This window comes from Passer domesticus, chromosome Z, assembly GCF_036417665.1.
Source record: "Passer domesticus isolate bPasDom1 chromosome Z, bPasDom1.hap1, whole genome shotgun sequence".
Classification (NCBI taxonomy): Eukaryota; Metazoa; Chordata; class Aves; order Passeriformes; family Passeridae; genus Passer; species Passer domesticus.
The window spans coordinates 21,175,670-21,200,294 of NC_087512.1; the positions used below are offsets into that span (position 1 = coordinate 21,175,670).

Below are 24,625 nucleotides of genomic sequence, written 5' to 3' on the forward strand. Positions count from 1 at the left end.
TCACGCTGTGGAAGAGAGAAATTTTTGGTAAATGAAGCAGCAAGTCAGGAGTCTTACTGAAACAGAAATATTAAATACTAGAAGGAATCTGCAATATTTGAGACAATCAGAAATGTTTAGGTAAACTAGATAATGAGAAAAACAGAAGTGTTTTGGGATCTGTTAAGTTAGTAAGGTGTCAGCAGTTCACCTGCCTACTGGATGTTAATTAAATGTTGATGTCTGTGCTACCTAAGCAGTAGTTTAGTTTCTGAATTGCTTTGATTTGGGGTCATATCTAGAGATGATGTGGGCAGAAGGAAGTACGGATTTGAAAAAATAAAGTTTTACAATAGTTTACTTTTGGAGAATAAAAGTAGAAGGAAGGAAGCCCTGCTAGAGCAGATGGTTGCTAAATACATAATTGGAGGGCAATAAATAGTTTCACTCTTAAAAGCTTAAAAGAATAATTTCAGTTCTAAAAATTGTTTGTCCTCATTTGTGAGCTTTAACAGAATTTTGTAGTAATTATGAGAATGAAATCCCTTTTCAAAAATTGATTTTAGACCCTGTTTTTGAAATTCTTGCATGTTTTCTGCTGTACATAAGTGGGATTTGGATGACTAGTTCGTGCCACCTAATATTCGTTATATTGTCTTTAATGTAACAAGGGTGAAGTTCTTGTATGTTCTTTCAATTACTTTGACCTGTCATTTTATGCACAATTTGACAAATTGCTGTTACTCAGGCTTCATGCTTGTATTTACAAAGAGTCATAGCTGAACTAGATTTTAATGTTAAAAAGCCAATAGCATTAGTAACTTCAGTATTAGTATATTAAGATAGAATTCACTTGTGGGTTCAAAAATAATTTTCTCTATTACCATGTGAAGCTGTATTCAGGTAAAAACCTAGAAGTTCTCTGTCTGCAGATGAAAATTTAAAGTGAATGAAATATGAGAGCAGCCTAAGCTTGTTAGTGTTTCCTGGGTTTTTTCATACAGTTTTAAAAAAATAATTGATTTTATTGTTTAAGCATGAGCTGCTTCAAGAAATGCTGATCCAAGTTACACATGTATCCCACCCAGTTTTTTTTATGGTTTTCCCTGAAATTGTGTCAGTCATGTGACATAATTTTGCACTTTGTTCTTAACAGATACTTCTTTCAGATACATGTAGTATTAATGAAATAATAACTCTAAATTACATTGCAATCAGATCTGCAGGCCTTTGGGTGCAGTATTGACAAAGTGTAAAGCATGACTTCTCTAGATTTCCTAGTGCAGAATAGAAGGAGCCATGATGTGTATCAAGATTTTTATTCCCGTTTTCAGCATGGGATTCAACTATGAGAAGAGTCCTCAGTGTGGTCAGAATCACAGTGGAGCTAGGGTTGAAGCAAAAATTTTGTGAATATTCATAAGGTACTTTCAGTACAAGACCACAGAGATATTTAGCCAGTTACTGGTCATCAGTTTTCTTTTATCTGGTCACTGGTTCCTCTAAATTTTCATGCTGATATACCATAGAGCTTCATTAATTCCTTTAGTTTTTCAAAATGTGTTGCTTATTACATTTTGCCGAAAGAGAACTCTATGAACATTTGCCTTTTGAAACTTTTTTTCTTTTAAATTTGAGTTACTTCTTGTAGCTATAAAGGGTTGTTTCATGCAGCATACCTTGGAAGAATATATTTTTTTTTTGTTTGGGGTTTTTTTATACATATAGGTTTCCATATAAAGATATTATAGGCAGTGAAGTCTAGGTAGAGGATAATTTCCTGTTTGAAATCACTTTAGATTTTTTGGCAGTCTCTGATTTTCCCCTCATCTGACTCCGTTGATAATCTTTTTCCGTTACTCTTACTGTTCTGTCCCCCATCCAGGATACTTCACCAATCCTCCTGTGGACTATACAGTGTTTTCCCTTTAAGTAAATGACATGAGATTTTATTTTACTTGATGTCAACAATTATGTTAAATACTGTGAAAAAATATAAGTGTGAAAATAAATATGCAAATCTGAAGAAGAATTAGTTTTGCTATTGATCTATTGGTCTCAGAAAAAAAGAAACAAATGCAGTTCTAATTCTGGGTTGTAAGTGATACAGACTTTGTCTAAAATGGCCCACAGATCAATTTTACTTACTTATTTCTTATTTTAGACTAGGATTTGGAAGTAAGCTTCTTCAAAAGCGTGCAGTTGTCTATTCTGCTTCCCTTTCTCATGTGTGTCCTGCATTTCAGATTGTATTATATAGACAAAGACATTTGGGTTACATTTCACCCCTTACGTGAGCTCACGCTTCCTGTGTGAGATCACTGTAGCTGAAGGGACTTGATTCTCCTGCTGTTACGCCTCTTTTTTGGCCCTGGCTACTGATGGGCTTTGTCATCTTTCTTTTGCTGAGCAGAAGGTCTCATTGCAGTAAAATAATGGGGTTTTAGTTACATTGCTATTTGTAGTCTTAATCTCCCCTTTCCTCCTTTGATGATGTGACTGAGCTTTGCATGTATATCGCTGTGATGGGTAAACTGAGGGTGTACTCTCCAGTCCTTAAGCAAGAGGGATATTTATAGCCCATGTAGTCTTTTTCTGCACAGGGGACACTGCGGGAAATGAAAGCTGTGCATGAAAGGTGTGGCTCTCAGAGCCGGAAACCATCTCATAGTCCTCTGTGGATAAATTTGGTTTAAAAAGGGTGCCTAAAGTGAGACTTAACAAAGTGCTTGGGTCAGGTCAGAAATACAAGTACATTGCAGCTTAGTGCTGCATCATGTGGGGCTCATGTCCTAAGACTTCACAGGTTTCTCTGGGATTGCTGGCAGGTTGTGCCTTGTCAGAGGGCAGGAAACGCTGAGCTCTTCCCTCCTGAGTGTGTTTCTTTTCCCTCTCAGCCAGACCACTGGAAGTTGTATGCATGTGGCAGCAGGTTGGCTCTGTAGACAGTGAACAGTGTTAAGTGTTGCTACCAATTTGATAAAGCATTTCAGATTCTGGCTGAAAGATAAGGGAGTTACAGGTAATGCAATAGTGCTGTTACAAGTAGTTGTGCTTTATTCTGAAAGTTAGACCTTAGATAAAATTCTTTTAAGCTCTCCTAGTTAAATCAGTGGATTAAAAAAAAAATCAAAACAGAAAAAGAACAAAAAAAAACCCCAAACCACAAAACCCAGCAGTTACAGACTAAGATAGTTCTTGGTTTTCTAGAAACAAATCATTGAGATTTCCTTTCTAACAATACTTCTGAAGCACAGATAAAATGGCTTCCTGTCCCAGGGTTTCCTGTATCCATGGCAACCTGACTTCAGGCACTTCTTTCTTAGTTTCCTGAGCAAACTGTTGCAAACCCTGGGGCAAAAATGTGAGTGCTGTAGTACACAGCAATACTGCCTTTACAAAGGTTTCACAGAGGAATGTAGTTGCTCAGCTTATAACAGAGTCTAGTGGACTGCAAACAGCAAAATAACGGAAATAATGAACTTCAGATTTGGGGTAAGGAAATGCTTCTATTTATTTTAAATGTAACTCAGCTTTATAAAAGTAAAATGCAAATTGTAAGTGATCTGCCAGTAAAATGTAACTTGTTTACAGTTGGCATTTCTACTTGAATGCTTTTGAAACATTTCTTAGTGATGGTTAACTATTCTTATATATAAGAATATATAGTATTTTTAAATTAGTAGAAGCTGTTATTTTGGCAGCTTAGATACTTTTATTCTACAGCCAGTTAAATATTTTCTGGCTATGTTAGTGGTATATTTATGTAATTGTCCATTTACTTAGAAAAATATTTTGCAGTGAAGTCCAGTTAGTAAGTTGGAGCTCTAAACTGCTTCTTTGGCATGAAAGAATAATATATAAAATACCAATTTTGAGAGTAATGCTAATATTTTCAAGACTGTACACATAGATTCAAATAATTATTAATAATTAAAATATGTAATAAATATATTTGAATTAATAATATTTATATACTTCTTTTTATCTCTACTAGTGAAGTCAGAGAGGAGTAAGAAGGCCAAAGACAGGGATATGTGTGTTCTGCAAAGTTCTTCACCCTGCCCGGGAGCATTCCTGTATATATTTAATTGTTTTCTTTTGTTGCTGCTCCCGAAGGAGGCTTTTGGCTGTCCATCTGCTTGTCAGCTCTGCACAGGGAGACAAGTTAGCTGTCGTAATGCAGGGCTTTCGAGCATCCCTTGGAACCTTCCTAAAACAACAATTGTTGTTTACCTCAGTGGGAATAATATATCACATGTCACTCCGAATGATCTAAGAGGCTTTCTGAAGCTTGCTGCACTCTACATGGATAATTCCAGTATTTCGTATGTACACCCAAAAGCTTTTGTGGAGCTCCCCAAACTCTGCTACTTGCATCTAAATAGCAATCATATTAAACGCCTGGATCCAGGAATCTTTGAAGGCCTTTCCAATCTTCATTGTTTATACCTTCAGAACAATCAAATAGCTTTTCTTCCCAGAGGATTATTTAGTGATCTTCTTTCTGTTAGATATTTAACACTTCAAAGAAATCGTCTCAGTGTCCTTGGAAGTGGGACTTTCTGGGGAATGATAAGTCTCCAAACACTAAACCTAGCAAATAATAAGATTTCACGGATATCAGATGCAGCATTTCATCATCTTGAAAATCTTGCATATTTATTTCTTGAAGGTAACAACTTACCACTTGTGCCATCAAATGCTATTGGAAGGCTCAAAAATCTTGAAAGACTTTCTTTGTCTCACAATCCCATTGGATCAATTCAGCCTTTTGCATTTAAGGGACTTAATAAGCTTAAATATCTGTCTTTGAAAAATGTCAAACTAAAATGTGTTGCTGTAAATGGATTTTTTGGATTAAACAACCTTAGCCAGCTAATCTTAAGTTATAATGATTTAGAAAATATAAATTCCAGTACTTTTATCTTATTGAACAATTTAATGTATCTACAGCTAGACAGAAATAATATAGCTAGTATTGGCAATGGTACCTTTGAAAAAATGGGGAAGTCACTCAAAGTACTCAATTTAGCATTTAATAATATCACAGAGTTACAACCTGAAGTGCTCAAGCCCTTAGTGTCTTTAACTCATCTGCAGGTACATTCTAATCCTTGGAACTGCAGCTGCAAAATGCTTGCGTTACTTAATTGGCTAGCATCATCTTCTGTTTCTGCAAAAATACACTGTCAGCATCCTCAGAGTATGCGTGGTAGACCTTTGCATTATATGAAATGGGCTTGGTTTTCAAACTGCATTGGTCCAACTGCCAGCCCAGGCTCTGCCCCAGGTCTGGGATCTGTCAGGGTGCATCACAGCACTACCACTCTGCTGATGGCCTGGCATAAAGGGAACAGGCACAACACGTTGCAACAGTTTGCCACTGCAGAAACTAAGTATATTGCTTTCTGGGAGGGAGCTACAGCTACATCTTCTACCCCATTGACTGACCAGGAATATGCGGTTGAAGTGCCATCACAGGCAGCTGCAGTGTTATCAACATCACCAGTTCAAATACCAGCAGAAATTATACCTACTAATAGAAATATAGAAGAAGAATGGTTGTTTACAACTGACCCTGCTCCTGTATCATTAAAAACAAGCCTGATTTGTACACAACAGGTTGAAAAGCTGAATCAAGCTTTTGATATTTTACTAGCCTTTTTCATTCTGGCTTGTGCTGTTATCCTGTTCTTAACCTGTAAAATTATTCAGTTTAGACAAAAACTAAAGGTGTTGGAAAACTCAGGGGAAAAGAGTATAGAATATTATGGCTTTTATCAGCCTGGCAGATACAACATAACTGACTCAGTTCAGTCTCTAACTCGGAAATCAGTGGAACATTCAGAACTGGACCAAATAAGGCTGCTCAAGCGAACAGTATCAGAAAGTCAGGCACAGGTCATCTTGTTCGAACATTCATCATTGTAATTTATTTCGTTTGATTTGGTGTTAACAGGGTTATGAAAGGTCAAGAAATCAAGAACTTGATTCTGTAAAAAACCTCCACCAATTAAAATCAACTGCTTAATAGGACTGTGGAAAATGGCACAATTTGGGTTCTGCATCAACATTTGCTTACTGAATGTTTTGAAATTTGTTGATCATTTCATTATGTCATTTCAATCTAACATGGGTAAGCTTATTAATCTCAGTCCCTATTTGTAGTAATCATTCACCTATGCTCAAGTATACATGCAGTATAAAGTGCACTTTAATTTATTTTGCCATACTTAATGATGTAATGATGGGATCACAAAGCCAAGAACTATTGGGGAATCGGAAGAGAGTGTTTCATGTGATTAATGTAATAGAGTTTTTACTCTTCCTCTATTAAATAAAGCACAAGGAAAAAAGCACATTTACTGTTAGCATGTTCAAACTCTTGAGTAAAAGAGTAAAAAGTAAAAAAAAGTAAAGAGAAAAATTTCAAACTATACAAATTCTATTCATACCTGTAGCATATTGTAATATACAAAGTTGCGTGTGCAGTCTGTATAATGAAAATATTAAAGTGACTTTTTTATTAGTGTGTATCGGTATTGTTTTATGAAATACCCCAAATTGGAGTTAAGAAAAGCAAAATTGCTGTTTCAATTTACCAAGTGTAATGACCAGATTTATTCTGTCTAAGGTAATAGAGCTGGTTAATTATTGTCAATAAAAGATCATCATTTATGTTATCTATGTAGTAATATTTTTAGGGACTTTAGCTAGATAAGAGGTGCAAATTGAAGAAATATACTACACTGTAAATACATACTGCTGAATTAATGGCTGAAGGCATTTATATATGTGGTTTATATTTGGAGGTGTCTGGTCAAGATATGTGTTCTTAGTTAAAGCTTCATCTTCAAACTAGGGATATTTTCTTTTTTAGTTTGCATATAACTTTTTATTTCTATTTCAAATGTTGGTGTTCTGTTGTTGTCAGATATGCTGTAGCTTTATTTTTAGCCTGAATTTCTGGGATTTTTGTTTTTCTGTTACTTTAATAATTCAAACTTTATTCTGGAATTAAATGTCATAAAACTACGTGCCAAATAGTCCAATGTTGTAAAATTTTCAACCAATGGGACTTTGATACTGTTTTTCTTGTACAGGCCTGTGCCCTAGAGATTTCAGCCATGTTTATAAGTTACACAGCTAGACCATTTTCCTGAAGGAAAAGTGGGGAACAATGCTTTGATAGACTTTCCTCCATGGTGTTGATTTAAATTATGTAGACGTATGTTGCTGTTCCAGGCTTCAGCCCGGAGTCTGTTGCATTCTGCAGCTGAGCCAGAGCTGCTCTCGGCATTCTTGTTCTCTCCCCTCTCTTTCCTGGTGCGTGTATCCGGGCTGTGCAGGTCTCCATCATCCTGTTTGTCCATCTGCAGTTCTTTTCCAGCAGGGAAAAATCTATTATCTGCTACCAGAACATATATAAATCTTGACTGCACTGAATGGGTGTGAAAGTGCAAGTATGACTTCATTGTTTGTTATTAGTGTAATGAAATAATACTGTATTTGACTATAATTCATTGTATCATAGATCAAATACTTCTAGGAAACACACAATTCAGCTTCTTGGACAAAAGCTTAAACTGTTCAGTATTGCTTGAGTAGAAACTATGTTTTAAAATTATTTTCTAACTTAAGATCAGATGTTAAATATAATGGGCAAATACTTTTAAGAAGGGAAAACGCTGACTGTAAGTTATGCACTTTTTTCCAGAGGCTAATCCACTGCAACCTCTTCCTTTTTAACCCGTTTTTGTTACCTTCTGTCTCTCCATAATTCGTTGTGATAAATATTTTACAGAGGAGTTTTGGTAGTACACAAAGGTTAAAAACTGAATAAACCTAATTCTCAATTCTCAAAGAAATCTGGCAGGGAACAGCTCTGTTATTTTAGGCTCTGGTTTCCACAGCTGCTCTTTACAGAAAGGCATGAGAGCTTCTCTCTGTAGGTTCATCTTTTTCACTGACAAGCTGCTGGGGGAGTTGTTTGCCAGGTCTGCATCTCACCATCTGTAGTGGTGGAACATGAAAGGAAACTGGTGTCACAGCTGTTTGTGCAGCAGAGAGTTGGAGCCATTGAAAGCCATCCTTTGGAGTGGAGACATCCTCATATAACCAGCTTGCCAACACAGGGATTAGACTAACAAGGCACTGGGAGATTTATTATGCAGTTGTGAGGGAAATGCCTTTCTTTAGCAGTCAGTATCTTTTGTATTTAAATGTTCACATGGGGAAACCAACCCTTTCATGTACACATGTAGTTCATATGTCAATTAAAGTCATTAGGGAATAATTAGAAGCCTTAGTGAAGCCTGCCTGCCCTTGTGAAGCAAAGTGGTGCTTCATGAAGATCTGGTTTATGGTCACTCATAGGACTCCCTGGAAATACTGTCTTAGCTGCTACTTCACTGCTTTAGGAGCTCCTTAGAACTGTGCAGGTCCTAAGGGGTGGGGGGTGTGTAACAATCACTTACATCACTTACAGTATGTGCAGAGTAATATCTGCTTGTCCCACTCCACCTCTTTCCTTGGCTAATGAGATAAGAAAAAAGAATTAATTAAGCTTTCTCAATATGTAAACTAGTAAAGATATTAAATCAAACTCTTCTTGGTGTTTGCATCATTCTGGCAAATGCAGAAAAGCAGAAAATGTTTTATCTTTTTTATCTCTGAAAAAGTATTTTTTCTTATACAGGTTTTTTTCTCCTTCTCTGAGGGATATGCAAAGTAGATATGGGGTGCATGATGATAGAGCTTTGTCTACACTAGTTGGCTATACAAGTGAAATAAAAATTATGAATTTTCACATGAAACCTCGGGATAAGTTATATAGATAGCTGTGTGCATTAGAAATTATAGACAGAATGAAAAAAAACCAAACTGTCTTTTATTTTCAGAACAGATGGAGTCTGTTCTGTGCTTTGCAAAGCTTTTATTCTTTTATCTAAAAACTTATGCAACTTTGAAATAGAAGTTTTGAGATTATTCTTATGGAAGCTGCCCTGAATGCTAAATTTTGTTTTGTATTGCTAAGGTGAATTTTATTAACGGGCAACATAAAATATCATTTCTGTAATAAAAAAAAAAAGTAGTCATTATATCTTTGAAACTGGATTATGAAGTGTTTTAGGTCCCAGTTGTGGGTCTTTTGCTACATACCAAAACAGTTTTTGTCCCAATAATTGAAGAAGACTTGGTAGACGTAAAAACAGTTTTAGCCTGATGCTTTTGTTTGTTTCATTGCTAATCTGGATTGTATGCAATTCAGTGGGGGAACTGCTTAAATGGTGCCTTCCCCCAGGTTTAAGATTTTAGTATGAAGTATATTAACTGTTCTGGTCTGAAAATTCATCTGAATGCACCATTTGTCTTCTTTGAATCTGTTTATATAACTTCTCTAATTATTTCGTGAAATAAGCAGGCTAATTTGAGTCTCTTTGAAAAGGTATTACTTTGAGTGGCATGGCATTCTTTCTTATCTATTAAAATAAGTCCAATGCATTTTATATTGACACTGAACTTTGAAGTTTCTTTTTTCAAAGCGTGACTCTGTGGTATCTTTATTTTTCACCAGCATTTGTCTTGTTTTCTAGAAACAGTTGCACTGTTTAATAGCTCCATACTTGGTAAACATTTCAGTGGGTCTTTGGTAGAAAGAAACTGTATGTCCCATTTAAAGGGGAGAAAAAAGGAGAGAAAAGAAAAGGTATTATATTTACTGAAAGCTGCAGGCAGATTACATTTTGAAAGGTGTTCTGCATTCTTTTTTTCTCCTTAACAAAACCCCCAAAACGCCTTTATGAATCTTCCACTAAAGAAGTGAAATACTATTTCTCATTTATGTCATAAAGTAGGAATATTCTTTCCAAGAAATTAATGATTTCCCTATGAGCTTTTATAGTAACTATCAAGAGCAATATTTTTGCTGCTCTGTGCTGATGAGACCCTAACTGGAGTGTGCTGCATCCTGCTCTGGGGCCCTCAATATAAGAAGGACCTGATACTCCAGGAGCAAGTCTAGAGGCCACAAGGTTCATAAGAGGAGTGGAGCACTTCCCCTATGAAGACAGGCTGAGAAAGCTGTGGCTGTTCAGCCTAGAGAAGAGAATGTTGTGTGGAGACCTGCTTTCAACCTTCCAGTCTCCAAAGGGGTCTGCAGGGAAGCCAGAGAGGGACTGTTCATCAGAAACTGTAGTGATAGAGGACGAGGGGGAATGGCTTAAAACTGAGAGTAGGTTTTGATTAGATTTTGGGAAGAAATTCCTTACTGCGGGTGATGAGGCACTGGGTTGCTCAGAGAAGCTGTGGATGCTCCATCCCTGAAAGTGTTTGAGGCCAGGGTGGATGGGGCTATGAGCAGCCTGGTCCATTGGAAGGTGACCTGCTTATGGCAGCAGGGTCAGAACCAGGTGATCTTTGTAGTCGCTTTCAGCCCAAACCATTCTGGGATTCATGCAACTTAGAAGGAAGAAATAATACAGGTATTGGATGGCATCCTGTATTATTAATTAAATAGTGTGTAGGAACAGGGCATAGTTTACTTTCTCCAGGGCTCAAAGTGTTCACATTTGTTATCCGGTGAATGCTCCCTGTTTACTATTAACATGAATCTGAGGGCAGCTTGTTGGAAAATTAACTGTGTTAATGGCATTTCCCTAGAGATGTGTTTCAAAAATAAGAGGCAAAAGAGTCTTAATGGAGGTGTGCTAGGCAGGACCTTTGGCTTGGTGAAGAGACCTGCTCTGTCTCGGAGGGCTCATTGTGCAGGTGACTGAGGCACTGTTGACTCTCAGCTGTGCTGTGAGGTCAGTAGGTTGTTTGCTTGCTGTCTGCAGAACCTCACAGAGATTCAGTCTCACAGCATGTAATGTTTTGCTCTTCTGAATGTGATGGGAAAGCCTTTTGGCAAAGGAATAAGTGTCTTTTGAAATGCATAGCTGGCAATCAGGTAGTTAAAATCATGTCAGTTTTGATTTTGTGGAATTCAAGAGTTTCAAGACTGATGATACAAAATACACCTCAGATTCTGCTATACAACAGTAGCTGAATTTTAAAAAGAGAACAAAAGCTAATCCCTATGAAAGAAAGTTTTATCAAAACAAACATAAAAGAAATATTTTCTATGCTTAGTACTCTACTTTGATAAGCATTTTTTCCAAGGTATCTATTGCTATTTAACTATTCATCATATGTGTAAAATTTTATTGTGTGTCTGATAAGAAGTTTTTCAAAAGCAGTTGCTATTGTGTAAGGGGCTACAGTTCATCCATGTCTTCAGTTTTCACCCCAAATAAGAAAAGGAAATGAAAGAATATTAGGGAATAGATTTGTCTGTGTTAAAACAATGATCAACTACAATCAAAGTACAATATATGAAGTTCATGTTCAGTGCCTGTAAATAAGTGGAATGTGTCTGCTTCTGCGTCTGCCTCGTAGGGAGCAGCATCAGCAGCATCTTAAGCCTGAAATTCCAAACAGGGAGCAATCAGGTGTTTCAGTGAGTGGCAGTCCCAGGAAAAGAGTTGTAGTTCATGATCACCATTTAGGTCCTTTCTCTTTCTTTGCTCTGTGTAGCTAGAGGTATTCCTGAGATTAACATCTTTTCACTTGCAGTTTGTCTTCATGCTTCTGCAGTTCATGGAGTAGGAGTCCAAGAACCCGTGTTCTACAATAGCATGTCTCTGCCATTAGATCCACGGTGGCAGCAGGAAATGGAGCAGAAGCAGCAGCTGGCTGCTTGCTCTCTGTTAACTAGGAGCTGGTGTCCGCTACTTTATCCATCATGGGAAGATTGTTTCTCTGCCCTTACCCTACAGGCATATCTTTCTCAAGGCAGGGGCAAATGTAAATGTGTTCAGTGTAATTTTGAGCATTTTGGGCCTATCTAATCAAGCCCTCAGGTCATGCTGAGTAAAGGTACTTGTGCCTTTTAACTACAAAGTGGTATCTACCAGCCCTTTGCATTAGTCTTAAATAGCCTTATTTGTCAAAAGACAGAAGGTGTCTGTGTTTAAACAGATAAATCCTGTCATAGTCTCTCCTGACAGTCAGGAAAGTCACATTCTTGCAGAACTGGTTGCAGGGTTTTTCCATCCACTCTGGGGAGCTGGCTACCTAGGAGGGTGAAGAAATACAGGTAAGTAGGGGAGTGTACCTTCTTTACAAGCAGCCATTGCTCAGGGGGTTGTGTAGGTTGATGCATTGAATCACGATGGTAGAAAAGGTGTAAATGTGTCGGGAATAGAAGCTACTACTCTCTTCCCTGGCTGGCAGGAGCATGCCCTTCACTCCTAAAGTTCTTGACTCCTAATGTCAAGGACATTACTAATATATATTACTTTCTGTTCATCTGCAACAACTTTTAGGTTTTCAGTGGCATACTAAGTTCTGTTATATTTAAAAATAATGTTTCTTGTATATTTGGAAGCCTTTTTCTAATAAAAAAATACTGAATTAGTTGCTTGATAGCATGTTCAGCTAAGCAGTAAGCAAGGAAAATACCTCTCAGTAAATGTACTCTACAATTGAGCAAATTTCCTGTGCAGTTCCTTTAGCTAAGTCACTTTCCTGTTCTTTTCCAATGTTATCCAAAATAAATTTTTTTCTTTTACAGTGTTATCCAAGATAAATTTTGTGGTATCATCAACATTTCAGTTGAAGGACTGAATGATGTTATGACTGAAGATTCTGAAACAGGAACATACAAAGAGTAAGTGGAAAATCTAATTTAAACTGGGTTTAACAGTAGCAGTATTGTTTTATATGAAGTATTTTTATTTTAAAAGTATGTAGGCAGTTAATACGTGCTTGTTAGAGATCTGTTTTCTCAAGAGTGAGTGTTTTAGCAAGACACAGAACTTTGGTCTTAAAAGAAAATCTTTGCAATGGGGAAAGAGGTCTTAAAATGACAGTGTCATTTTATATTGTTCATTAAGTTACCTACTAAATGATGTCTTAAAGCATTCATATGCTTAGATTTGCTTTTTGCTAAATTGGCAGTTATATCTAAAATTTCATTATAACAAGCTTGTGTATTGATAGGGACCACCCTTGCTCAGAGGTAGTTCAGAGTTTCTTTTGAGTGTGACTGAACCTCATGTGAGTTTACCTAGTGTACAGCCTGCAGAACTTAAAAGTATATCCCACAAGAGTCCTCCAGTTGTTCCAGGTATCACATGTACTGCTACAGGATATATCCCAAAAGACAGTTTCCTGAGCTAGGAGCTTGAGCTTGCTTGTGGCAGGAATGTGGATGTTGGAAGTGTCCAGAGTGCACTGCCATCCAGCACCACACTCATTCATCTCCTGATGGCTCCCTGGTTACTGGCTGTAGTCCATCAAAGCTGGGAAAGAAAAATCAACCCAATGAATAGTAAGATACTTTTTGAATGGACATCTTAATGCCATTTTTATCTCTGTAATGATTACTTACTTTTAGAATGGAGAGTTGTAAGACATTAAAAACAGGTGCTCTGCAGGATATTCTTACAGACCATGCTAATAGAAGAATTTACTGATGCTCTGAATCAGGCATTTTCTTTCAGATCATTACATGGTGATTGAACAGACTCTATCTGAATTAACTAATTTACTGCTTAAGGGGATGTTTGCTGCCATTGAAACTAGGTGGCACAGAACAGCCAAATGCAGTCTGTTAAGTTTTTCTCCACTTAAAACAAGTAGTATGCACACAACTGTGTGTTCAGAACAGTCAGCACTCACACTGAGCCTGAACTATGCCTAAGAATTTCTTGCCAAAGTACTTCCACCAAACTCTTAGTAAAGAAGATGCAAGTCTCCAAAGTCTGGGAATAGGCACAATGTCTGGCACTGTGTTTTGTTTACTGTTAGAGAAAACATTGCAGAGCCCTTCTATTTCTAAACATGTTGCTTTGCCAGCTCTTGTTGAAAATAGTTTTCACCAAGAAATAAATAAACTTTATCCTAGTTCATTTCATATTGTAAGCCTGAAGGCTTGTAGAACTTGCCACTATTTTTCCAAAGTCTGGGCATTGTTTTTATTTCATAAAATATAGTCACACTGAACCAAAGACATATTTTTGTTGGCAGGTTCTGAAAGAGCTGTTTGAAAGATTTTGACTTTTGCATAATATATTTTGACATCATTTGGAAAAAAAGTGAGAGCAGTCATCCGAAATCATGTGCACTGTTGCTTCTCTTCAGACTAAAGAAGAATGGCTTAGGCCCGAACTGGTTCGGAAGAAAGATAATGTGATGTCCAGTGATTATCATATTAGCTAATGATTGTAGTGCAGGAAATAAAATTGTGTGTGTTTAATACAGGAAGATCAAAGCTGAAACACTATAGAACTTTAGCCAATGAAGGATGAAGAGTGGATAAATGTGTACAGGGAAGATTATAAAGGTTAAGCAATGGCATTGGCTTAAGTAGCTTAACCAGTTTAAGTGAACACATTTAAGCGGGAATTTTAAGGAAACTGTTGTAGTTAGAGCAGTGAGATTTTGGAAGCAGTAAAAGCCTTGTCATTTTTTAGATTAATATTGGATTTTAATCAGGTTATGGAAATGTTTACACTGTCTTACAATACAAAGGGATAGTCAGGTTTCTTCGAGTTCATATTTCACACTGTAGGGATAATTATGAGAGAGCTTTACAAACCTCAAATTTTCTGGGAAGGGAAACATTCCCTTGCTCTAACTTTTTTCAGTAATACTCAGATTTTTCCCAATTTTATCACCATCTCATCTTTTATTTTCTCCTCTCCTTATGTTTGGAATTTTGTGGTACCTAAAGTTTATGATGGTTTGAAAAAGTTAATTCAGTCTTCTATGTTGACATTGACAGTTTTGTCTCCTTTTCCTTTAATAAACTCAGATGCAAGCAGCCATTTGTGAGCAGAGGAGACATGCAGTTTGCTGTATTATTTAAAAATAACTAATCCCTTTATTAAAAATGGCTTCTGTGTTAGTATTTACCCTGCTTGCTGTGCTGTTTAGTAAGTGTTTCATACAGCTCTAAACACATGTTAATAGAAAACTAAATATGTAAACAGAATAAGTCTGAACATTTTCATATAAAGTCATATAAAAACACATAAAATCACAACTTTTTTTTCATTTCAGTAACATTAAAATGGATTCTTCATCTTAGTTGATGGAGCATTTCACATGCTAGTGGATGCACAGTTAATGCAGGACTGAAAATGAGCAATAATCTGCATCTGTCTTGATGCTTTGTAATATGTGAATTATGTGTCCTTCATGTCTTAAATCACAGGTGATACATGGTGGCGAGTTGTCATCACCTGAGTGTTTTTTAAGTAGTTTTGTTTTTTAAGGCAAGAATTCCGGGAAAATATTTGATAAAGGGGTGAATATTTGTCTATTGGTTCAGCCTAGAGCATGTAAAGTGAATGAAAGGCATGTTTTCTGTAGGATAGCTTTCATCAATGTCTTTATAAAGTCCATTCAAACCATTTCAGCAGGTAGGAAAATCTCTGACTTTTAAACTGGATTTTTTTCATATTTTCTGGTTTTATACTTCAAAAATAAAAGTTAAAATATGGCTGTTATTTTCACATATGGGTACCTGCCAGTTGAGGCAGGTATAAAATGAGTTTAATACTTTTGTTCAGTGTCTTGCAGATTTTATTGCAGAATAGCACTGTCCTTAATAGTTTTCAGGTTCTTTTGTCAAAGATCTCACAGAAAAACATGAATGCCATGAGACATCTTTGCAATCTTTGTATCTGTTTAGCCACTTTGACTTTGTATAGAGTGCTTGTGTGACATTTTCTTGAAAAAGAGTGGAAATCTTTTGTAAGGAACAGTAGGTTTTTCTGTATTTTTTAAAGCCATGTAGTCTGTTTTCTATGTGCACACATGTATTTTAACCCGCAGCTTAAGCTATAACATGAAGCATAACTGAGATTGTTACATCGGTAAAGGTGACAGAGAACATGCATTCAGCCTTCATTAGATTCAGTGTTCTCAAGAAAAAATTACTTGTGATTAGATTGCCTGACTTTAAGCAAACTCTTATGTCTGTTCTGTGTTTTCAAAAGTGTTTTAAAATATTTTTTAATGATAATGTATGTTAAAATTGTTCTTGTTCCCATTTTTAGCTGCATGTTAATGTCTCATTTTGAAGAGCCCAAAGCTACAGAAGATGAGGAACCCCCCACAGAACAAGACAAAAGGAAAAAAATGGTAACTTTTAGATCTGTTATTCAGTCATACACCTGATTATGTGCTTCACTTCTGCCACAGTAAATTCTTTTTAGGTTTGGTTGATCTGTTGTTCTTGGAAAATTTGTTTTGAATCAAAAAAAGGAAATTTAATGCCAAACCTTGCAACCACAACACTTGCATCTTGGGAACTGTTATCAAAATCAACATCATATGTCCACAAAATCTGGGTATTACAATACTAACACAATATAGAAGGAATTCACTGAAAAAAGCAGAGAGCTAAACTTCATTGAATGTCATAGCAGGCCAAATTTCTCATATTTAGAAAAATTAATGTGCCTGCATAGAATTTTTTTCTAGTGTGAAAAAGAAGCCAGTGTATACTTGTGTAGCTTTTCTTTTACATTTAAAAGCAATACGTCTTTTTTTTTAAATGTAAACCTTTCCATATTCTTCTGCTATTAGAAATGCCTTAGAGAAATTCCTAGTGTCTTGTATTTTCAGATTTAACCAAAATGCAGAAATATAATTTTCTGTGGTCCTTAAAAATGTATTACACAGTTCTATAATTGTTACTCTTAAAAGCATCTCTAGACTCTGTTAGATTTCCTTCTTGCTTGTGAGCTTAAAGTCTAGCTGTTTGTTGCAGAGTGATATTTATTTGTAGTGGTTTTGTATAATCTCTCAATATAGATATATATTTGTATATCATTATTGTTATCAGTAGGGATCAATATGCCTATAGATCAACAGAGAAAGAAACATGTTTGTTAATCAGATTTAAAAAGCAAAAGTTAATTTTAACCTACAATGCTTTTATGTTCTTGAGTATACTCAGACTACATTGCATCTGGCTAAAATTTTAATAGCATTGTGTCAGAACTAAATTTTTCTGTTGCAGGTTAACTTCAATAGTTTGGGTATGTGTTGAGGAATTTAGACTTGTTAGATTTGTAATGGACTACCTTCAGTGTGGCTATGTCAGGCAAAATGAAAAGCAGGGCACATTGAATTTTGCTATATCATTAAATTACACATCATACCAATATGCTGCGAATGTACACAGTTACAGTGAGGGAGCCGTTCTGGGGTCACATGCAATACAACATCAGTGGTCATTTGAATAATGATAAATGTGCTTGCATAAGGAGGAGCTTCACTGAACTACTAGGACCAAATGAAAGGTCTTGATTTACTTCCCTTGCATCTATCTTCCCTTACATATATGTTCCTTTGCATATCACTTTCCTTTTTTCCCTAAGGAGTTGCTTGCTCTTTGTTCCTCGTCTTCTCTTTAACATTAAGCTTAAACACATCTTCAGCCTTTGTTTTCTTGCAAAGTTTACAGAGAATAATTTATCATACATGAATGTCAAAGCTTCATTTTCGTTTTGAATCTCACAGTCTGAATTGAACTATTTCCATGGTTGCTGTGTTTTTTAGATTCATAAGCATTATGGAAATCCTTTGTTTTTCTCCTTTCAAGCCTTCTTTGTAAGAATAGCTGCCTATTTTTTCATCTTCTCATTCTTATATTTAGTTAATTTTTCCTGATGTATTTCTGACTTAAGCCTTATACGCTGTCATTTTTTCAGCTAACTTCAGTATACACTGTGTTCTTACCCTTTTTAATGTAATTTCTTGCAGCTGTGAAAGCAAGTGCACTCTAGTTTTTATGAATGTTTGCTATAAATTCATTCTGAATCCCATCTGAAATAGCTTGATATATAGCTTTGCAGATGGTGCAGAAATTGAGACATGACACTTGGCTATTTACTTCAAAATTGTACAGGTCCTTTGGGCAGGTCACTAGTAGCAGAAATGTCAGATAATAATCTGAATTGTTAATCATGTCTTCGAAAGCACAGCTAGCATTTGATTTTAGAAACTGGATTAAAAACAAAACATTGGCTGGGCCCATTCCTACCTACGTGTGATGGAAGTTTCTTCCTCTCTGTAGGAGCACCAGTGCACACACACACATGAAACTTAGAAAACTGTAGTACCTAGTACCACTGGTAAAGTAAAAGAGGGAATAAATATACAATGTGATAAGTAAATCAAGAACAACCTGAAGGGAGTCAGCAAAACCTCTGAACTGTTTGTCTGCTTCAAGCCCGTGTTTACAGCCAGTGGGGTGGAAGATTGCTTTCTTCAGTCCAGCCAGTTTCAAGATCAATTTGCAAAGTAACAACTTTGAAAAAGTAGTCAAATCCATGTTTTCACTGAGCATCATGAAGCACATTTCAATAATCAATTACTTGCCAAATTTTTGTTTCCTGTCTGTAGCTATTTTGACTAGACTGTTGGAATTTACTAGTGTTTAACTGGAAAATAGATTTGTTTTGTCTTATCAGAATTGGGCACATTTCAATAAAACAGCTATGGCCATACACCAAGGAACTCAGCATACATACTTAATCTGTAGTGCTTTGCCACCTATGCTTACTATGAGTCCAAACTTACAATTTTGTTTGCTTAGTCAGTGAAGACTGCAGCTGTCTGTGAAATATTGACAAGCTCATTATATCAAACTATTTCATTTGTTTTGTTAGTTCTGAATACAAGTTACAAAAAAGTAGAGCAAAAGAAATTCAACACAAATTCTTGTTGCAGGAACTCTTTTATTTACTTGAAATACTTTTGACGTGACTATCTGAATGAAAACAAGTTACTGTATTAACTTCTTAGTTAAGTCTGAAGACTCTTAAGTTGCATTTGACTTAACAGATGGCAGATGATGCTTCTAGCAGCAAGCATTAATCACACTACAGAAGTCTATTCTGGCTTCAAGTGCTGCTTTGAATAGTGCGGCGGCCAGGGAGCAGTGAGATATGTGAGAGGAACAAATCTGCAGACACTGAGGTCAGTGGGAGAGGAAGGGGGGAAGGTGCTTCAGGCACCAGAGCTGAGGTTCTCCTGCAGCCCCTGGTGCAGACCATGGTGAGGCAGCTTGCCCCAGCAGCCCATGGAGGTCCCTGGGAATGCAGAGATCCACCTGCAGCCCATGTTGGAGCAGGTGGATGCCTGAAGGAGTCTGACCCTAAGGGAAGCCAACACTGGAGTTGGCTCCTGTCATCTGTGGCCATTTGGAGAGAGGAGCCCTCACTGGAACAGCCTGTTCCTGAAGGACTGCACCAAATGGAAAAAAAAGGATCTGCACTGGAAGAGTTAGTGAAGGACTGCAGCCCATGGAAGTACTCATGGGAGAAGTTCATGGAGTACTGTCTCCTGTGGGTGGGACCCCATGATGGAGCAGGGTGAGAGTGTGAGGAGGAAGTAGCACCACAGACAACATGCACTAAAATGACTGCAGTCCCCATTTCCTTGTCCCTCAAGCTGCTCCAGAGGAGGTAGAGAATTTAGGGTTAAAATTGAGCCCAGGAAGAAGGAAAGTGTTTCAAGATTGTTTCATTTCTCATTACTCTACCCTGATCTGGTTGGTGTAAAATAATTTCTCGGAGTCAAATCTGTTTTGCTCATGAGAGAAACTGGTGAGTGATGTTACCTCAGCCCATAAGCCTTTCATCATATTTTCTCTCCTGTCTGGTTGTGGAGAGAATGGCTTTGGTCAGGGTCACAAGGATGAGAACACTTCTATATAAATACCTGTTTCTCTGTGCAAACTTCCCTAGAGTAATTTTGTACATGACTGTTCAGAGCTATGAACTTAGAGAAACTAACTATAAATGCATTATATGTCCCAAATTACAGTTTTAAGTGAACAAATGCAAATCATTCAGAAACTGGTAAATCCTTTGCTTGGCAAGGCAGGAAAAAAAATGCTACTAACTTTGGCAAGTATTGATTAGAGTAGTTGTGATTTAGAAATTTTGTTGGAAAAGTCTTATATTCTACAGATTCAAGTTACATTTACTGAAAAAAACCTCCTACAGGGTACCAAACTGTTACTGCAATTACTTCCCCTTTCTTAAGAGTGTTATGGTAATAAAATTATCAAGTCTTACCTTGACAATAGTTTTTATAGTTTACCTTCCAGCATAAACAGTAGTGTTGTTTGGGTTTGACACTAAGATGAACAGATGACAGGTCTGCATTAATTGCCATTGATTTCAACATCCTACTTCCTTATGATACAGCAAGTACCACCTGTCCTGATCTCCCATCTCCTTCTGTCCAGCCTGGTCAACTGAGGGATAAATGTGGCATAACTGTCAATGCCCTGAGCCTGCCCGTGTGTCTGCTTTCACTAAAATTAGCAATACATCCCCTGTCAATATAGCCTCATCTTTTACCTATTTCTGCTATTAAAAGGCAGCTCATGTGGGAAAATAGTGACAAATATCCTGTCCTTCCCTGCCCAAAAGAAAAATGTATAATCCAGCTGGATTTATGAGGTCTTTAGGTATCATTACTGAAGTGTGGCTCTTCTTTATACTTATGGGCAGTTTGTTTGTTATATAGTCTAAACAAGTTTGACTTTTTTTGGTGTTTCATTTTCTTACTAATAAAATAAAACTGACCATCGTGCATGCCATCACTAAAGTCCTTGGTAAGATCTGATGTTATTTTTAGGAGTTACAGGAACCTCATTCAGCAGTAACTAATAAAGTAGGTTTGAAATTATTTTATCTTGTAGAAGCATTAAACCTTAGAGCAAAGTGTAAGACTCATGATTTGACACTGTTTCAAATAGTTTAAAACTGATATCTGCCTTGATAGTTATTAATTTGATCTTTGTTTTGACCAAGTGTTTCCTCTTGTTTCCCAAGCAAGTACAAAGAAAATAAAAGTAGATTCCTTTCTTGAGCAGAGGTTATAATCAAAATGCGTAAGTCATGCAGTAGTTTTTTGCATTGTTACATATTTTTATTTTGCATGTTTTCCACAGCTTGCACTGAAGGACCCAGTGCACACTGTGTCACTGCAGCAGTTCATCTATGAGAAGTTAAAGGCACAGCAGGAATTACTGGGAGAACAAGGTTTTCACGCCCTTATGGAAACCGTGGATACAGAAATAGTTGCCCAGCTACAAGAATTTTTACAAGGCTTCTAAATAAGCAGAAAAAAGATTTTCTATGGCAAATTTTTATTTCAAAAATATGAAGGAACTCTAGCCTTCAGTTCTTATATGGATGAGTCTGATGAAAGGTGAAAATAACTTGTGACAAAATAATAAAAAAAGTTTTCTGCTGTTACTCCTAAACTATGCTTGTTTTGGGGGGATTTTTTAATGATAAAAGGTTAATTAAAGTTTCTGTCATTAAGCTGACATTTCCATGATTCCTAACATGGCATGTGCTGCCCTAGGTAGTACCATTTTTTGATACCCTTAACTGTGCTTTTGGTTCACAAAGGTATGTCATAAAGTCATCAATCTGAAGGAACTTACTAATGTGTATTAAAGGGAAGCATCTGTTAATTCAGCACTATAATTCAGTATCAGGAGCTGCTTCTTTAATACTGTTGATCTGTAACTTTCTCCCTTCCTATTTCTCTTTTTAGACTGTATGTTCAACCTTACAAACAGAAGGATTTAGGAAAGTTGTAAGACTGTAAACAGAAATATTCCTTCACAAGAGAAAAATAATTCCCATTTGAATTGTCTCAGAGAAAAAGAAACTTTGATTGTAACACTTAAATTGTATTTGAATTCTTGGAGAACATCAGTATAGATTTCTGTCTGAAGATGTGAGTTTTCATTTTTATCACCATTATTTTATTTCTGTTACCAAAAATTTAATTTGTGTTCCTTCTATTTCACTTTTAGCTGTCATAACACAGAGAAACTCACCAGAGGTAGATGAGCAATTAATTGTAGTCAATTTGTGGCCGTACCTGGACTACTTAAGATTACCATGTACAGTATCTCAATTCTTTGTGTTTTTTTTCATCAAAGGCATGTCATGAGGATACTTCAGAATTGTTGCTAAAATGTTTAAGCCAAAATGGTCACAGCAATTATTTACAAACAAGGGGGGCTCACTTTCCTTATTTATTAGCTACCTGCTGGGTAAAGCTCCTCCTTTCTATGTGCCTTTGTCTTTTGTACCTTGCAGGTGGAAGCAGGAAGAAAATGCTGATTTCCCTTTTGAGATTTTTCCTTTTAAGTAGTGATCTTCCATTTTCAAAGTTGAGATTAACTTTTCCTCACTAAGGGGTGATTCAGCTATTAAATCAGATAATTTTTTTCCAGAGGGGATTAGCTGTTTAAAGACACCTACAAGCTTTTGATAATCTTACTAGATTACCAGATGCTTTTAAAAATATGAGCCTTTTTTATTGATGTTTTGGGGATTAATCTCTTTTAAAACCTTCCCTGTGTTTGTAGAGGAAGGCTCATCTTTCTCTCCTTTTTTGGCATTAGTGTCAGAGACTGTTTGGGCTCTCACAGTTCTAAATGCAAAACCTCCCCTGTCCCCTGCTGTCAACATCTATCAGGAGTAGTTGTGTGAGAACTCAGCTCATTGTTTTCTGCATTTTACCTTGGTATAGGGAGGATTGCCAGGAGAATTGCTACTCTTTGTTTGTATGTTATGTGTATGTCATTCCCTCAATCATCCACCGCCCCAATCTCATAATAAAGATGTTTATCTGATTACATTTGGTACTTGCAAGGGCAGAGACTCAGTGTGCTGATGGTCCCATTCAGTTTTTGAACCACAATTACCTGAACCTGGTGGCTTTTGACTAAGTTTGGATTTGTTGCACAGTTAATCTACAAACACCCTAAACTTCTAGCTCGGTAAAAATCTGTGCAGATCTGGTCACCTTTGCTAGGTTTGACCCTACCTGGCATGATGGCCTGGTGTACAGAAACACATCCTGGCAGCAAGCAGTACTGCCCTTCCCCCGTTGTGCAGAACCCCTTGTGCAGTGCCAAAGGGTGCTCCCTGAAGTTTCAGAGGGAGGCAAGTCCTTCCTGCTGTAGTCCAGCCCTGCCTAAAGGCTGCTCTCTGCTGTGTGGCCAGGCCACCCAGCTCCCCGTGCAGCGTCTCACAGGTCAGGTCTGTCATCGTGGCTGAGGTGGACCTGCCTGCATCATTCTCAGAGCAGCTCCACCCCCACTGCCTCATGTGGGGGGTGTGAACTGCAGTTCATGTTAATGCACGATGGTGGCTGAGACCTTGTCAAGAATGATGGACGTACTTTCAGCTAATCACAAGCAATTGTGATTAACGTTCTGGGTAACATCTCTGTATAACTGCATGTGTTCATTTTCATATGCATTAGGGAACAAGTTAAATTTGTTACTAGGTGTTTGGCTTGTGATCTTGGAAGATTCTTCTGAGGCTTGGACTATAATTGAAACCAATGATAACTGTTTATATGACAACCGTTGTCAATGAGCACAATGCCAAACAACTTATTAGCTGCCCATCTGCAGACAGCAACAATCTAGTACTCAAAGTGCAGAAATTTCAGCTTGAAATAGCAGTAAAACTATTACATACTCTTGTCATATATTAAACCCGTACACATAGGATTAAATTTTCACTGGAAGAATATGGATTAGGAATGCAGCAAGCTATAGCCCTTTTTCAATTTGATGGTGAAATTTTTAACTTTAATCTCTAGGGAAAAAACAGAATATAGCAATTTGCCTGATGCCAAAGCAATAAAATACAGTTGCTAAAATTCTTGTGAAGAAGGATCTTGGGTTCTCTTGTTTTCTACAGTTTGATTTTCAAGACAAAATTTATATTAGGGTTTTTTTTTTCCTGTGGCACAATGAATACTTAAGAATGCTATGAATTTACTTTTCAGAAAAGGCAATGATTAAGGTGAAGACAAACTTTCTGCTTCTGGTAAGAGTTAAATGAGAGGATTAATTCTGCTGCTTCCATCTTCAAAACGTTAGCTTTGGTGTATTGATGATGACCATTTTTAGGCCTCTGACCTAACTGAATTGTTAGTAACACGTGCTGTCTTTGCAATCTGTTAAATCTTTTTCATCTTTAGAAACTAAGTCTATCCAAGCTGTAACTTATTTATATTTAATAGCTGAGGTGCTTGAAAAATACAACTGGAATAACTTCAAAGGTTGTTTTCAGGTTAAATAACCTGTGAACGTGGTCTTGTGTTCTTGCAGTGCTCTTTGCCTTGCCAGCAGCGAGACCATGGCCCCCCACCCTCCCTGCAGTGAAGTGGTGGAGGATTTTGCATCATTTGTGAGCAAGTGCTGGGATCAGGCTGTGTGCTTGAGACCTCAGCCGTGGTTGTGTCCCAGGAGGTGCTGAGGCAGTGCCTGTCCCAGCCGCCCTCGTGGGCAGGGCTGCTGGAGAGAGCTCGCTCCTTGCCAGGCAAGTGACTGCTTGTGGGCATGGCTGGCGGATGTTCTGCCCACTGAGAATTCCAGAGAAGAACATGCCATGCAGATAATTCGTGTCTACTTCTTACTCCTCAGGATCTTTGCATACACAAATAACTTATTAGCTTTTTCCAGTGTATTTTCCCTAAATTAATGAGACTAATTCAGATGGGACTCTGAGCACCCTGGTCTAGT

The 24,625-nt window shown here is 37.1% G+C and overlaps 2 protein-coding genes across 3 annotated transcripts in view; both read left to right on the forward strand.

The window, feature by feature from the left end:
• The window catches only part of IPO11 (importin 11), an 82,072-nt gene extending 59,336 nt beyond the window's left edge, over window positions 1-22,736 (forward strand). For both annotated transcript variants that reach the window (XM_064404429.1, XM_064404430.1), the window contains exons 30-32: window positions 12,599-12,694; window positions 16,092-16,176; window positions 21,011-22,736. In XM_064404429.1, coding sequence (XP_064260499.1) covers window positions 12,599-12,694; window positions 16,092-16,176; window positions 21,011-21,175 — 346 coding nt within the window. In that variant the 3' untranslated portion in view covers window positions 21,176-22,736. The remainder of the gene's footprint in view (window positions 1-12,598; window positions 12,695-16,091; window positions 16,177-21,010) is intronic.
• Window positions 562-16,121, forward strand: LRRC70 (leucine rich repeat containing 70). Its single transcript, XM_064404436.1, has 4 exons — window positions 562-3,474; window positions 3,977-10,933; window positions 12,599-12,694; window positions 16,092-16,121. The coding sequence occupies exon 2, from the start codon at window positions 4,015-4,017 to the stop codon at window positions 5,911-5,913; it is 1,899 nt and encodes a 632-aa protein (XP_064260506.1). The 5' UTR covers window positions 562-3,474; window positions 3,977-4,014; the 3' UTR covers window positions 5,914-10,933; window positions 12,599-12,694; window positions 16,092-16,121.
• Window positions 22,737-24,625: the final 1,889 nt, after the last annotated feature.

Bases quoted from the DNA above. Each gene is read 5' to 3' on its own strand.
- LRRC70 (XM_064404436.1), top strand. From the start codon at position 4,015: ATGTGTGTTCTGCAAAGTTCTTCACCCTGCCCGGGAGCATTCCTGTAT.